Here is a 13,687-nt window from a genome sequence, read left to right as displayed (position 1 = left end):
TTTCAAAGGAAGACTTGGATAAAAGCTGCTTACATATTGGGCATCAAGATCTATAGAGATAGATCAAGACGCCCGATGATACTTTCAAAAGAACGCACACCTTGACATGTTTTTGAAAGAGTTCAAAATAGATCAGCAAAGAAGGAGTTCTTGGCTGTGTTACAAGGTGTGAGTATTGAGTAAGACTCAAGACCTGACCACAGCAGAAGAGAGAGAAAGGACGAAGGTCGTCCCCTATGCTTTAGACGTAGGCTCTACAGTATGTTATGCTGTGTACCGCACATGAAGTGTGCCTTGCCATGAGTTGGTCAAGGGGTACAATAGTGATCCGGGAATGGATCACATGACAGCGGTCGAACTTATCCTTAGTACCTAGTGGACTAGGGAATTTTCTCGATTATGGAGGTGAAAAGGAGTTCGTCGTAAAGGGTTACGTCGATGCGAACTTTGACACTAATCCGGATGACTCTGAGTAGTAAACCGGATTCGTATAGTAGAGCAATTACTTGAAATGGCTCCAAGTAGCGCGTGGTAGCATCCACAAAGATGACATAGATATTCGTAAAGCACACACGAATCTGAAAGGTTCAGACCCGTTGACTAATAACCTCTCTCACAAGCATAACATGATCAAACCAGAACTCATTGAGTGTTAATCACATAGAGATGTGAGCTAGATTGTTGACTCTAGTAAACTCTTGGGTGTTGGTCACATGGTGATGTGACCTGTCAGTGTTAATCACATGGTGATGTGAACTAGATTATTGACTCTAGTGCAAGTGGGAGACTGTTGGAAATATGCCCTAGAGGCAATAATAAATAGGTTATTATTATATTTCCTTGTTCATGATAATCGTTTATTATCCATGCTAGAATTGTATTGATAGGAAACTCAGATACATGTGTGGATACATAGACAACACCATGTCCCTGGTAAGCCTCTAGTTGACTAGCTCGTTGATCAATAGATGGTTACGGTTTCCTGACCATGGACATTGGATGTCGTTGATAACGGGATCACATCATTAGGAGAATGATGTGATGGACAAGACCCAATCCTAAGCCTAGCACAAGATCGTGTAGTTCGTTTTCTCAGAGCTTTTCTAATGTCAAGTATCACTTCCTTAGACCATGAGATCGTGCAACTCCCGGATACCGTAGGAATGCTTTGGGTGTGCCAAACGTCACAACGTAACTGGGTGGCTATAAAGGTGCACTACGGGTATCTCCGAAAGTGTCTGTTGGGTTGGCACGAATCGAGACTGGGATTTGTCACTCCGTGTAAACGGAGAGGTATCTCTGGGCCCACTCGGTAGGACATCATCATAATGTGCACAGTGTGACCAAGGAGTTGATCACGGGATGATGTGATTTACGGAACGAGTAAAGAGACTTGCCGGTAACGAGATTGAACAAGGTATAGGGATACCGACGATCGAATCTCGGGCAAGTAACATACCGTTAGACAAAGGGAATTGAATACGGGATTGATTGAATCCCCGACATCGTGGTTCATCCGATGAGATCATCGTGGAACATGTGGGAGCCAACATGGGTATCCAGATCCCGCTGTTGGTTATTGACCGGAGAACGTCTCGGTCATGTCTGCATGGTTCCCGAACCCGTAGGGTCTACACGCTTAAGGTTCGATGACGCTAGGGTTATAGGGAAAGTATGTACGTGGTTACCGAATGTTGTTCGGAGTCCCGGATGAGATCCCGGACGTCACGAGGAGTTCCGGAATGGTCCGGAGGTAAAGATTTATATATGGGAAGTCCTGTTTTGGTCACCGGAAAAGTTTCGGGTGAAATCGGTAATGTACCGGGACCACCGGGAGGGTCCCGGGGGTCCACCAAGTGGGGCCACCAGCCCCAGAAGGCTGCGTGGGCCAAGTGTGGGAGGGGACCAGCCCCAGGTGGGCTGGTGCGCCCCCCCACCAAGGCCCAGGCGCATGGGAGAGTGGGAAGGGGCAAACCCTAGGTCCAGATGGGCCTTAGGGCCCATCTAGTGGGGCGCCTCCCCCTCTCCTCCCCTTGGCCGCCCCCCTTGATGGGATCTAGGGCTGGCCGCCTCCTCTTGGGGGTGGAAACCCTAAAGGGGGCGCAGCCCCCTTCCCCCCTATATATACTTGAGGTTTGGCTGCCATACAGACATGAGAACGTCTCCTTTTGGCGCAGCCCTACCCCTCTTCTTCCTCCTCCTCTCCCGCGGTGCTTGGCGAAGCCCTGCGGGATTGCCACGCTCCTCCACCACCACCATGCCGTCGTGTTGCTGCTGGATGGAGTCTTCCCAAACCTCTCCCTCTCTCCTTGCTGGATCAAGGCGTGGGAGACGTCACCGGGCTGCACGTGTGTTGAACGCGGAGGCACCGTTCTTTCGGTGCTTAGATCGGAATCAACCGCGATCTGAATCGCTACGAGTACGACTCCCTCATCCGCGTTCTTGCAACGCTTCCGCATCGCGATCTACAAGGGTATGTAGATTCACTCCCCTTCCCCTCGTTGCTAGATTACTCCATAGATTGATCTTGGTGATGCGTAGAAAATTTTGAATTTCTGCTACGTTCCCCAACAGGCCCACTGCTGGCCGATTGGTGCCCAGTCTGCTTCCTCGCTAATTTTTCTTAAATAATACATTTTTTATTAAATTGCACAAATATTACGCCCAAACAATAATTTCCAAAAATAATACACCGTCGGCCCGCTGGTGGCCGACTGGACCTAGTCGGCCCACAGCAGGCCGACTGAGATCCTATCGGCTTGCTGCTGGCCGATTGGCCTGTCGGCCACCACTTTAGGTCCAGTCGGCCTAATTGGCCTGCAGTGGGCCGACAGGGACTAATTGGTCTGCTGTGGGCCGACTGGTGCATGCCATCATTTTTTTCCCGAACGATCCCCGGATTTTTTTTAAAACTATGACGTATTCCGCGCAACCCTTTTCCCGCAATATTTTCCCGCCATATGTTCGCGCCAACTCTTTCCCGCCACCCATTTCCCGCCACCCATTTCCCGCCAACCCTTTCCCGCCATACCGCAGTCGTTCTTTCCCGCCATTTTCTCCTCTCTACCTATAAAACCCCCTTCAGACGGAGGTGGATAAGCATTCCAGTGTAGTGTAGTTGAGATGTCCCATTATCCTTTCGATCGTAGTTTTCACCCTGGGATGAGCACGACTCTTCTGAGGCTAGCTACCGATTTCAGGATGGACAATAGGATAGTTCCATGGGACAAACTCACCGGTAGTGACACCATGATGAATGAGTTGGCTCGAAATTGGTGGCATTTTTGTATAGAGAGAGGAGAAAGTAAGAACAGAAGAAGAACAGAAGCTTGGGCGTGGAGCGTGGAGGAAAGGGAGGATAAGGCCGCAGGGAGCCGGGCCAGCCGCGCGCGAGGTGGGGTCGCACCCTGTCGGCCAGCAGCAGGCCGATCAGCCCGCGGTAGGCTGACAGGGGCGCGCCCGCGCCGACAGCTCCCTCCCTCCCCCTCGCGACGTGGCCAGCCCAATCCGAGGCCGACACGTGTCAGGCGGGCCAGCTGTCGGCCGGCTACTGGCCGACTGCGCCCACTCGGCTCGCTGCGGGCTGACTAGGCCCAGTCGGCCCGCTGCGGGCCGACGGTGTATTATTTTTGAAAAATAAATTTTCAACGTAATATTTGTGCAATTTAATAAAAAAATGTATTATTTAAAAAAATTTAGCTGCTTCCTCTAGGCCGACAGGTGCATGCACTCATTTATCTGTTGAGTATTTGAAAAATGTTGAAGAAGTATTTAAAAAAATGTTGATCATGTATAAAAAAATGTTAATCAAGCATTTGCAAAAAATGTTAAACAAGTATTTGAAAAAATGTTAAACAAGTATTTGAAAAAATATTGATCATGTATATAAAAATGTTGAACAAGTATTTGTCATGTATATTATACACATGTTAAACATTTTTTCAAATACTTGTTCAATTTTTTAAATACTTGTTTAACATTTTTTCAAATACTTGTTCAACATTTTTATATACATGATCGACATTTTTACAAATACTTGTTCAATATTTCTATATACATGACCAATATTTTTTAAATACTTGTTCAACATTTTTTGCAAATGCTTGATTAACATACATGATCAACATTTTTTAAAATACTTCTTTAACTTTTTTCAAATACCTATTCAACAGTTTCAAATATTTTTTCAACATTTTTCAAATACTTGTTCAACATTTTTTTCAAATGCTTGATTAACATTTTTATATGCATGATCAACGTTTTTTAAATACGTCTTCAACATTTTTCAAATACCTATTCAACAAATAAATGGGTGCATGCACCTGTCGGCCTAGAGGAAGCAGACTAGGCGCCAATCGGCCAGCAGTGGGCCGAGTGGGGCCAATCGGCCAGCAGTGGGCTGACTAGATCCAATCGGCCTAAAGTGGGTCGACTAGGGTCCAATCGGCCAGCAGTAGGCCGACTGGATCCAATCAGCCAGCAATAGGCCGACTGGGTATTATTTTTAGAAAATATAATTAAGGCGTAATATTTCTGAAATTTAATAAAAAAAGTATTATTTTAAAAAAATTAGCAGCCCAATACAGGACAGCACACACAACAGAAAAAAAACAACTAGCACGCATCTTGGAGCAGCAATCAACGGTTAAAAAATACCCAAAATGTAAAAGTCAGTCAGCTGACATGTAGCTAAAGTGAAAACAAAAAGCATGACTTGTTCCTTTTAACATACTCTGAGCAGCACCTACTGCAGGAACTACGCAGACACAAGCATATGCAGAGGTAGCATTGAGACTTTCAGTTCCACTCCACTGCGCTGCATTGCACCGACCGGCACTAGCCCACTAGTATTGTTCCCCTATCAACTTTTTTCCCTGACAGATTGTTATGCAGGGCACGGTCAATGTTTCATCGAATACAATCTCTGTACCCAGGTCAAAAGCCAGGCTCGCAAAAGATGCAGGCCGGCGGAAGCACACTCGAATGGAGCAACCATGTTCTCGATCGATCTCCCTCCTTTTCTTTTCTCTCGCAAAAGATTTTTCCTTTTATCTGTCACACCTTCTGTCTCATGTATCTGTATGTGGGCAGCTCAGCTCATCACGGCCGAGTGAAACCTAACCAACCGATGCTTAATTAACTAGTAGAACTAAGCACATGCTTTGTACACGTTTAATTAATCTAGATTAGACCCCAGGAGTAGTGCGATGGCAAGTTCGGTAACCTACCGTTCTTGTGTCGAGCAAATGAGGTATGATGAAGTGAAGCAACGAGAGAGAGACGCCACTTCGCCGGAGTGCATCAACGGATATCGACACATGCGGATGAGATGAAATGAATAGGACAGCAACTCAGCAAGCAAACAAAGTGGCGTCCGGTTCCAGCACGCAGCGCGTTTCTTCCAAGGCATCTCAACTCATATATAGTACTACTAGCACTGTATTAGTTTGTAGCGACAGTAGGACCCCTCCCCTCTGATCCAAATCAAATAGGTTACCCATAATCAGGCCCATCCCACCATGATCCAAATCTCCCGCCACCTCGTTCGTTGGCGCTTCCCTCGTCCGTTTCTCTGTTCCGCCCGCTGCAGGTAGCGCGGGACGCAAGCGTCGTGGATGAGGACGCTAGCTTTGCCGTTGGTTTCCCGGTCGTAGCTCGCTAGCCTAGCTCCGTTTCCGGGCCTTGCTTGCGTGGACCTGTAGTTGTCTTGCGGATGCACACCTACGGCTACGGTACGTACCTCTCATCTCATGGAGGTGGACATCACCGCAAGAAAACGCCAGTGCCCGCTGAATTTTAGTTTTTGGAGACTCGATCGTCCGGAACACATACGCTAGCCTGCATGCGTCTCACTGTCGTTTCAGCAACCACGCCGTGCGCTGATGGAAACACTGTTCTTTTGTTTTTCAGTTCGTCGGGTTCGTGATAATTACTACTGCTGGTAGCAATCAGTCGGTTTACCAGACAGTGACATTGACCGCCGAACAGCTGGTGCCCTGATACTACTAGTTTTTAGACGATTGAATCCAGTTACTTGGATCGATATGCGTGTCTCTCTCTCTGCAGTCTGCACACGCCACTAGAGCGCAACGTGCCCGCAACAAAAGAATTGTGTGACACCAGTGCTGCATCTTCCTGGCGCGCTCGGTTTCACTCGCCCACCCGGCTCTTATTAAGCCCGAGCTCTAGTTCCTTTTCTTCCCTTAGCTCTTCCTCGCTAGCCAAGTAGCCCGGGCAGTCACACTGATTGTGCTCGAGAATCAAGGCATGAAAGCGACGACACCTCGCGGCGGCGGCGTGGAGACTGCGAAGCCGAAGAAGAGGAAGAAGGCGGGCGCGGGTGGGTTCATCTTTGGCTGCGGCGGCTCCAGGTCTGTGGCCGTCGTCGCAGACAATCTCTCCACGATGGCACTGGCCAAGTCGTCGTCGTCGTCGAGCGCCGGACCAACGGCGGAACCAGCGCCCGCAGCGAAGCCCAAGGCGCCGGCCTACCACGACGCCGAGGGCGCGCCGAGCGTGGACGCGCTCCTGGGCCAGCTCCGCGAGCTGGAGCGCGGCGTGCGCGCGCTGGGCGTCCGGGCCCGGGAGGAGGACGGCGTCGCGCAGGCGTGCCGTTGCAGCGCGAGGCCGCCGCGGCACCGGCAAGGTGGGCGCGGTCGGCTGGAGGAGGAGAGCGTGGCGGTGGTGACGGAGACGGAGGACCCGCTGGGCGAGTTCCGGCGGTCCATGGCGGAGATGGTGGTGGAGAACGGGATCACGGGCGGCGCGGAGCTGCGGGAGCTGCTGCAGCGGTTCCTGTCGCTCAACGCGGCGCGCCACCACCACCTCATCCTCCGCGCCTTCGCGGACGTCTGGGAGGAGCTCTTCGCCGGCGACCCCACGAAGAAGCTGAAGCAGAAGCGTCCTGCTGTCTCCCCTGCAGGCCATGGCGCCCGGGCGAGCAGCTAGCTGCACGGCACGTACGTACCGCGCACTGACAAGTTAACTACAGTCCGTAAACTTCCCCATGCACGCACCCTCGGGAATTGTTGCCGTCCGATCCGATGAAAACATGCGTCGCGTGCGTGGTTTTCAGTGCCGTGATGAGAAGGAGCGTGCATGTGGCTGTGGCTGGCACCTGAGCCGAGCCTGAATCAGTTCTCTCTTCCGTTAATCCTGTAAAGATATCATCGTACCTACATTTCCCGTGAATATTGCGTGCCATTGTCGCTTTGTTTGCTGCTCATGCGTGGCGTGCGTTGCCTCTAGTGGCAGTCGACCAAACGTGGCGCCGGAGGCAGCGGGGGATGGGCGGCTGATCGCCATGGATCCAGGACCATCATGAGGCCGAGTTGCTACATGCTTGGTGGGAGAGGAAGGCAGACAGGGCGTGGTCTGCTCGTCGGTGGGCAGCAAAGGGCACGAGCCCACCAAACATTCTGGTTCGGTCGCGGGGTCGATGGCGAGATATCGAGTACTTAAACGGGATCGAATTGATTGAGTGACTGACTGACTGATGTGAACTGCGTCGGTGCGAGATCGATCGATCGTGCGCGCCAAGCCTCACGCCGTGACTGAAAAGGCCGGCCGGGTTGCTTGGTCAGGCATCGGATCGCGGCATGTTTGCCGGCGATCGCAAGGAACATATATCCCATCGATCGCCCCTCTCACGTCCGTGCTAGTATTTGTTAGTTGTCGTGGTTCGTACCCATGCCTTCGTGTCCGTATAGGTGCTTGACATAGAAATTCTATGACTTTTCCCGGGTGCTTGACAAATACTTATAACAAATTAAGCGGTTCATATGGCTGGGTCAATTAGCATGTGATGCATGCGTCCAACGATTACGCCGAATGATGAGCTGATTGACTGGAAGCGCGCGGCCGGCTGCGGTGTTGGTTGCAGGATCATGCATGCATCCCATCCCATTGTTAGAGTCTCGAACAAAATGAAGCCTCCCCGTGCGTTTGGATTTTCGACCGTCCGATCGAGCTCCCGGACGCGTCCTGGCCGTCGGATCGCGAGGTAGAGCAATCCGGGCCGTCCGATCGCGAGATGGAGCGTTCTGGCCGTCGGATCGAGCCCTATGCTCAGGTTCGTGCCACCGCCTGTAAATCTCGTGCCCCATGGAGGGCATTCTTGACTTTTCACACGTCGGCGTATAAAAGGAACTCGCCCTCCGTTGCGCCCGCTGCTTCACTCCAGCCGCCGCCGCCCCGCGTCCGGTTCTCCCCCCTTCTCCCTCTTTGCCGCGGCCGCTGCTCGCCTCGTCCCCCTCGCGCCTCCACCCCCTAGCCTCGCCTTCTCCTCCTCCCGTCCTCTCCTCCGCCGCTCGGTCGCTGTGCCCGTGCTGCTCAACCCCCGCCGCCCCATCGGCTGCTCCGTCGCCGTTCATGGCATCCGGGAGGCACGCGGGCACGCCCCCTCCCGTCATGCCATCAAGGGTAGGAGCCAGGCGGAGCGCGCCCCCCTTTCTCTTCCTCCTGTCGCTCGCGCCGCCACCCCTGCCTCCTCCTCTCCCGTCGACCACCTTCCCCGCCCCGCATATTCTCCTCTCCGTCGCCGGCTCGCTTCAGCCTCCCCCTCCTCCTCCTCCTCTTGTCCCGCACACATGTCCCGCACGAGTCGAGGAGGCGAGATCCAGCCGTGGCGGCCGGGATCCAGCTCGCTGACGCGATCCACTGCCGTTCCCGAGCCCGACAACGAAGGAGGTGGGCGGCCATCCATCCCCACATAGTGGTGGACGAAGGAGGTGCACGTACACGGCGAGGTCGACGTGCCTCCCCCCGGATCCGTGCTGGCCGACGGCGACGGCCGTGCAGCGAGGGAGCCCTTGATCTCTCCTCATCAACAGCCTGGATGTGATGGCCATTGCCAGGTTTGAAGGTGGCCGAGGTGAGCTTCTGATCCAGTCGTCCTTCTTGATGCACTCGTCCATTTTCTTCAAAAATTGTGTGTTTTCCTCTCTCTTCTTCGATCTGCCTCTTCTGACTGCGCTCAGCCAGCGCCACTTCTTCCATCACCGTCTGACGTGCGGTCTCGCCCTGTTCTTCTTGCAGGTTGTTGTCAGCGATTGGTTCCATGGATCCATCTTATGTGTGGCTCTGTGCAGCCTGCAGGCACCGGGAGGCATCACAGTCTGTAAGGCAAGCATCATGGTTTGTACTATACTTCTCATGAAAGCTCATAATATTCCGCAGTTTGCCGAAGCTAAACAACTAAGCACTTTGAAAGGAGATATCCTTGCAATTATATTTCTTTATGGTGAGGTAACCTAGAGAAGTATCGATGTGATGGCCATTCAAGAAAATAAATGATAGAGGAAAATGCTACCCCTGTAGTCGATTGGGTAGAGAAGGTCGACGATCTTGGTTTTGGCCTATCTCTTGCGCTTTTTCTTTGCCCCTTTCATATTTACATTTTGCTGTTGTACAATTGGATCTATTAAAGGGATGTCTGGGTCGTTGTTGCAGCCTTGCAGGTGAAGGCCTTGTGGTAGGACTCATTGCCTGCTAAACTAACAGTCTTGTAGGCTGTAGCTCGCCTTACTTTTGCTGGGATTTTTTCTTCCAAATTTGATGAAGTAACCTGCTAAAGCATGATCAACAGATTAGTCTAACCAATTAACATTTGTCATTAATTGTGAGAACCAAGTCAATAAAAATGGGCATGAATCGGTCTAGTCAGAATCTACTATTCAGTGCTTTGCATATGTCATATTGCTAATGTTCACAAAATTACATGTATCTTTTGCCAGCAAAACGCCTGTACCCGTTCGGCCCGCAGCAAGACTTGGCATCATCGTTCTTCTCCAAAGATTTCGTCCTTACAGAGGTTAGCAAATAAGTGGAAAAGATAGAGAGACAGAGCCTTGGTTTGGTTTCTGCTGGGTGCTGGCAAATAATCTGGAATAGTAGCGGTTGCAGCCCACATGATTTGTTTTCATATACTTTATAATGCAGAGGTAGGCTGGATTCTGGAAATTGGAGTCAATGGTGGATCAGAGAGGTGTGTGTGTGTGCATCATGCTTCTGTCTGATAAAAATTGTGATCATTGTTTCGTTAGGTGTCCTCTTCTTAGTTCATGTCGCAGCCATAATAAAATGCTTTGGTTTTCCTTTGTGCTCGGTGTTGGTAGTTAGTAGAGTGTTGAAATTATTGACGCTCCAACAAAATCCACTAAAAATGATGGAGATACATACCTAACTTGCCTTATCCGGCTCATGCTTCGAGGAGCAGTTTGAAACCTGTGTTTCATGTTTTTTGGGGAGATATTCTGGCTGGTATTTATTCTGGTTATTGCTTGCATCAATTTGGTTAAAGTCACTTTGATTTCTTCCATCATGAATGAAATATGCATTTCCTCTATAAAGAGCCTGCTACAGACTAGCTTTGGTCTAATTGATCGATAATGACTCTGTTATTAGAGAATTCCTTTTCGATGGAAAGAGAATGCTGTTTTATTTTGCATTTAGTGATTGTATTGGTGACCAGAGAATAGATATATTACAATATTCCTTTTTGCAGCGTTGAATTCCATTCAGCATGACAAAGTATGTTTGACAAATAAATGATTTGATTCATGCGGCCATGTTCCTTTAGTTAATGCAGTTTGCTGCGTGCCTATGGTTGAGTACTTCCTATGGTTAGGTGTCAATCTTCTACTTCATTCACCAGATTATTTTTTGCGCCTTCTGGATGCATATCCGATTTAGCAGCCAACTTATAGTACTACTATGTGTTATTTGTAATCTACCTCGATGCCCTACTAATTCCTATTATTTCAAAATTGCAGGCACCATATTACTACATCATACAAAAACTGACCAACAGTTTTCATTGTACCATACAGCTACTTTCTCCCAGTTTGATCTAACGGAGCATCTTTGCAGAAATGCATCGAGAATCAAAGGTATAGCCCTTTTTCCTACCATTCACTTTGTGTTTTTTTGGGCTTTGATCTATTTTAAATGCTGGTCTAATGGCGAACAAATAACTTAGCCAAGAGGGTCGTATGAAGCATGAACAATTAACTTAGTCATAAACAATTAGTAATGAAGTCAGTTCAAATTTGCATTGACATGATAAATGCTTAATTTATCGAGAAACAAACTAAGTTATTGAATTTCTCCGAAAAAGTGTTCATGTCAAGAATATAACCCTGCTAACATTCATTCAGCTTATATTGGTGTACCAGAACTTCTCAAATTTTGGATAAAATCTTCAAGGTCATCCACGGCTCACATGGTCATCTATGATCCGACTTTATAGTGAAGATGTTCAGTAGTCTATAATGAGAGGTCCGTGACAGTGTAACTCCATATATTAATAGACCATGATGGAAATAGACAAACAAAGCATACTTATTTATTCCAAGATCGGTCGCATCATAGGGATAACCAAGTTCTGCAGCTTTCCTAAAGTAATTTATGGAGACTCTGCCTTTATGTGAGTCTTCGGGCCTTGCTGAATTTTATTTTATGAATGCATCATCATGGGCGATTATGTTCACTGTTGATCTGAATGCTTCAACGGAACTCATCATGAAGTTCATTGTTTTTTGAGTAAGTGCTTTCCTTGCATAGTTCTGAGTTTTGGATCTAATGGGTATCAAAACTGTACATTTTTAGCTCTTGGTTCTAAATTTCATTCCAAAGAAGGCTAACTTTTCATTTATATTTGTTGTTTTAAGAAATGCTAAGAACTACTAATATTAGCTAATGTGATATTGCACTTTTAGGAACAATTGCTCTCAGCTTCTTCCAAGTTGAATTTAACTAAAAAGTAGGTGTCCTGATTCTCTAATGACCACGGAAAAAATATTTTATTTCGAATGCACCACAATGCTGTTTTGGTCTGTTTTTATTCAACAGTAGCGGACTCCTGTATAAGACCAAGAGTTGAACTACGCTATAATGCTATTGTGGTTTATGTAGGAGAGTAGCAGCTCACACTATGAGAAGCTTGGGCGACTGGGTCTATTATGCACATATGTTCGTGTGAGTGAGTTGTCCCAAAGCTCAAGTGAGCTCCTCCTTTTGATTTCTTGACCCACAATGTAATTTAGATTTTATATGGCTGGTCTGCATTGATGGACGGCCTGGAAGACAGAAGTTGAGGTGATGTAATCACGTTAGTGTCTCCAAAACGACCTCATCTTAGTTGTAGAGCTATTGTGTCATGGATCACATGAAGGTAGACTTTCACTTCAATTGTGTGGTTAGCTTTCTTCTTTTACGCAATTCATGATGCTAAGGTTGTTTTTTTCTACTATGTAATTTCCCCCCTAATTGGTTTGGGTAATGGATGAATGGGGATGATGATTTGATTGCTACGTAACTGATAGTGTTGTGCAGCCAATACCTGGCTGAGCGCTCGCCGAGAACTAGAAGTATGGAAGAGCTTGCTGGCCGGCTACGTGGCGCTCCCGTGCCGTATTGCCGGAAGAGCTCTATCTGGAGGAGTACGAGGAGGAGCGGGATCTGCCGGTGCCGGCCAGGTTCCCGACCAACGGACTCGCCTGGTCGCCGCCCCTCACGCCACACCAGCTACGGGACCCCTTGGGGATGCGGCCCGTGCGGCGGGGACGTCTGCGGCGGCGCGGGCTGGGGACAATTACTCTATAATACAATGCTCTTACTGCAAAAGAAATACCCGTCTTATTTTTACATTTCTTGTTTTTATTCATGTGCATCAATCTTCTCTTTTATCCGCATCAGGTTGCTAACAGAGTTAAGCATATGAGATATCCAGCAGAAAAGACAACTAAAGGGTGGATTTATTTAATTTGTTTTGTATACACAAAGGTGAGTACAAATGTTGTTGCTACTATACCCTTTCCCACTATTATATCCATTTTTCAACGCTCAAGTATGTGTATATGCTTGGTTTGTAAAACTTTTTGCGATAAAGCATGTTTATTTGTATGGCTTGCGATGCTTTGTTAGAAAGAAGATCAGACATGTGCTGGCCATCAACATGTTTTAGCGTTTTAGGTATATTATATGAGTATCTACAAAATGTTTGATGTTTTATGAGGATCCAGAAAAGTAATGTGGTCTATGTTACGGACCTACTACTGTGAATGATCATACGGATTATGTTGGTTTTGGTTCCTATGTGCATATGTTTTTCTATCTGTCTTTGGTCAGTTGGTTTTTATCCATTGTATGAATATTTTGTGTCTTTATGGTGAAAAAGCCTAACAGCAACTTTTAGACTTATGCTTATATTCAATAGCTTATCAATTTCTTCTGATCTGAATACTCACCAGACTTTTGTGCTACTCAGAAATTATGTGGGTATGAAACTCTGCCCACTACCCTGGATTTAAGTGATTGGCGGCGGGTTCTGGGTTCAGTGGACAAGGCTATCTATCTTAAATAGTTAACTATATAGTTTACTCCTATGCTTGATAAAGCATTGTGAATTAGTTACAGTGAACAATCTTTGTTGCTTTTTTTGGTACAGCGTGCTAAACCTTGATGTGTTTAGTATAAAAAATGGACCATTGGCATGTAATGGACTATAGTGCTATGGATAATTTTGTTCTCTGAACCCATGGAATATAAACCATGTCTTACTGGGTTGGATATGGCTGGGGGCAAGAGGGGTGTGGCAAGCTGCAATTCCAATTCTTCTCTTGGGTCATATGTAATGCTTTGGTGTGTTATATTGCACTGAAACTATATCGCTATGTTTATATTTTAA

The 13,687-nt window shown here is 47.9% G+C and overlaps 2 protein-coding genes across 2 annotated transcripts; both read left to right on the top strand.

Annotated features, from left to right (window-relative positions):
* Positions 1-5,928: 5,928 nt before the first annotated feature.
* LOC123098822 (uncharacterized) lies at positions 5,929-7,191 on the top strand. The gene has a single exon (XM_044520898.1). The coding sequence runs from the start codon at positions 6,268-6,270 to the stop codon at positions 6,946-6,948; it is 681 nt and encodes a 226-aa protein (XP_044376833.1). The 5' UTR covers positions 5,929-6,267; the 3' UTR covers positions 6,949-7,191.
* A 969-nt stretch (positions 7,192-8,160) lies between these two features.
* LOC123098823 (uncharacterized) lies at positions 8,161-13,254 on the top strand. The gene is made up of 6 exons (XM_044520899.1): positions 8,161-8,872; positions 9,037-9,135; positions 9,735-9,811; positions 10,773-10,889; positions 11,527-11,541; positions 12,334-13,254. The coding sequence occupies exons 2-6, from the start codon at positions 9,059-9,061 to the stop codon at positions 12,702-12,704; spliced, it is 657 nt and encodes a 218-aa protein (XP_044376834.1). The 5' UTR covers positions 8,161-8,872; positions 9,037-9,058; the 3' UTR covers positions 12,705-13,254.
* Positions 13,255-13,687: the final 433 nt, after the last annotated feature.

Source organism: Triticum aestivum, chromosome 4D (assembly GCF_018294505.1).
Source record: "Triticum aestivum cultivar Chinese Spring chromosome 4D, IWGSC CS RefSeq v2.1, whole genome shotgun sequence".
Lineage (NCBI taxonomy): Eukaryota > Viridiplantae > Streptophyta > Magnoliopsida > Poales > Poaceae > Triticum > Triticum aestivum.
This window is presented reverse-complemented; position numbering and strand designations above follow the sequence as displayed.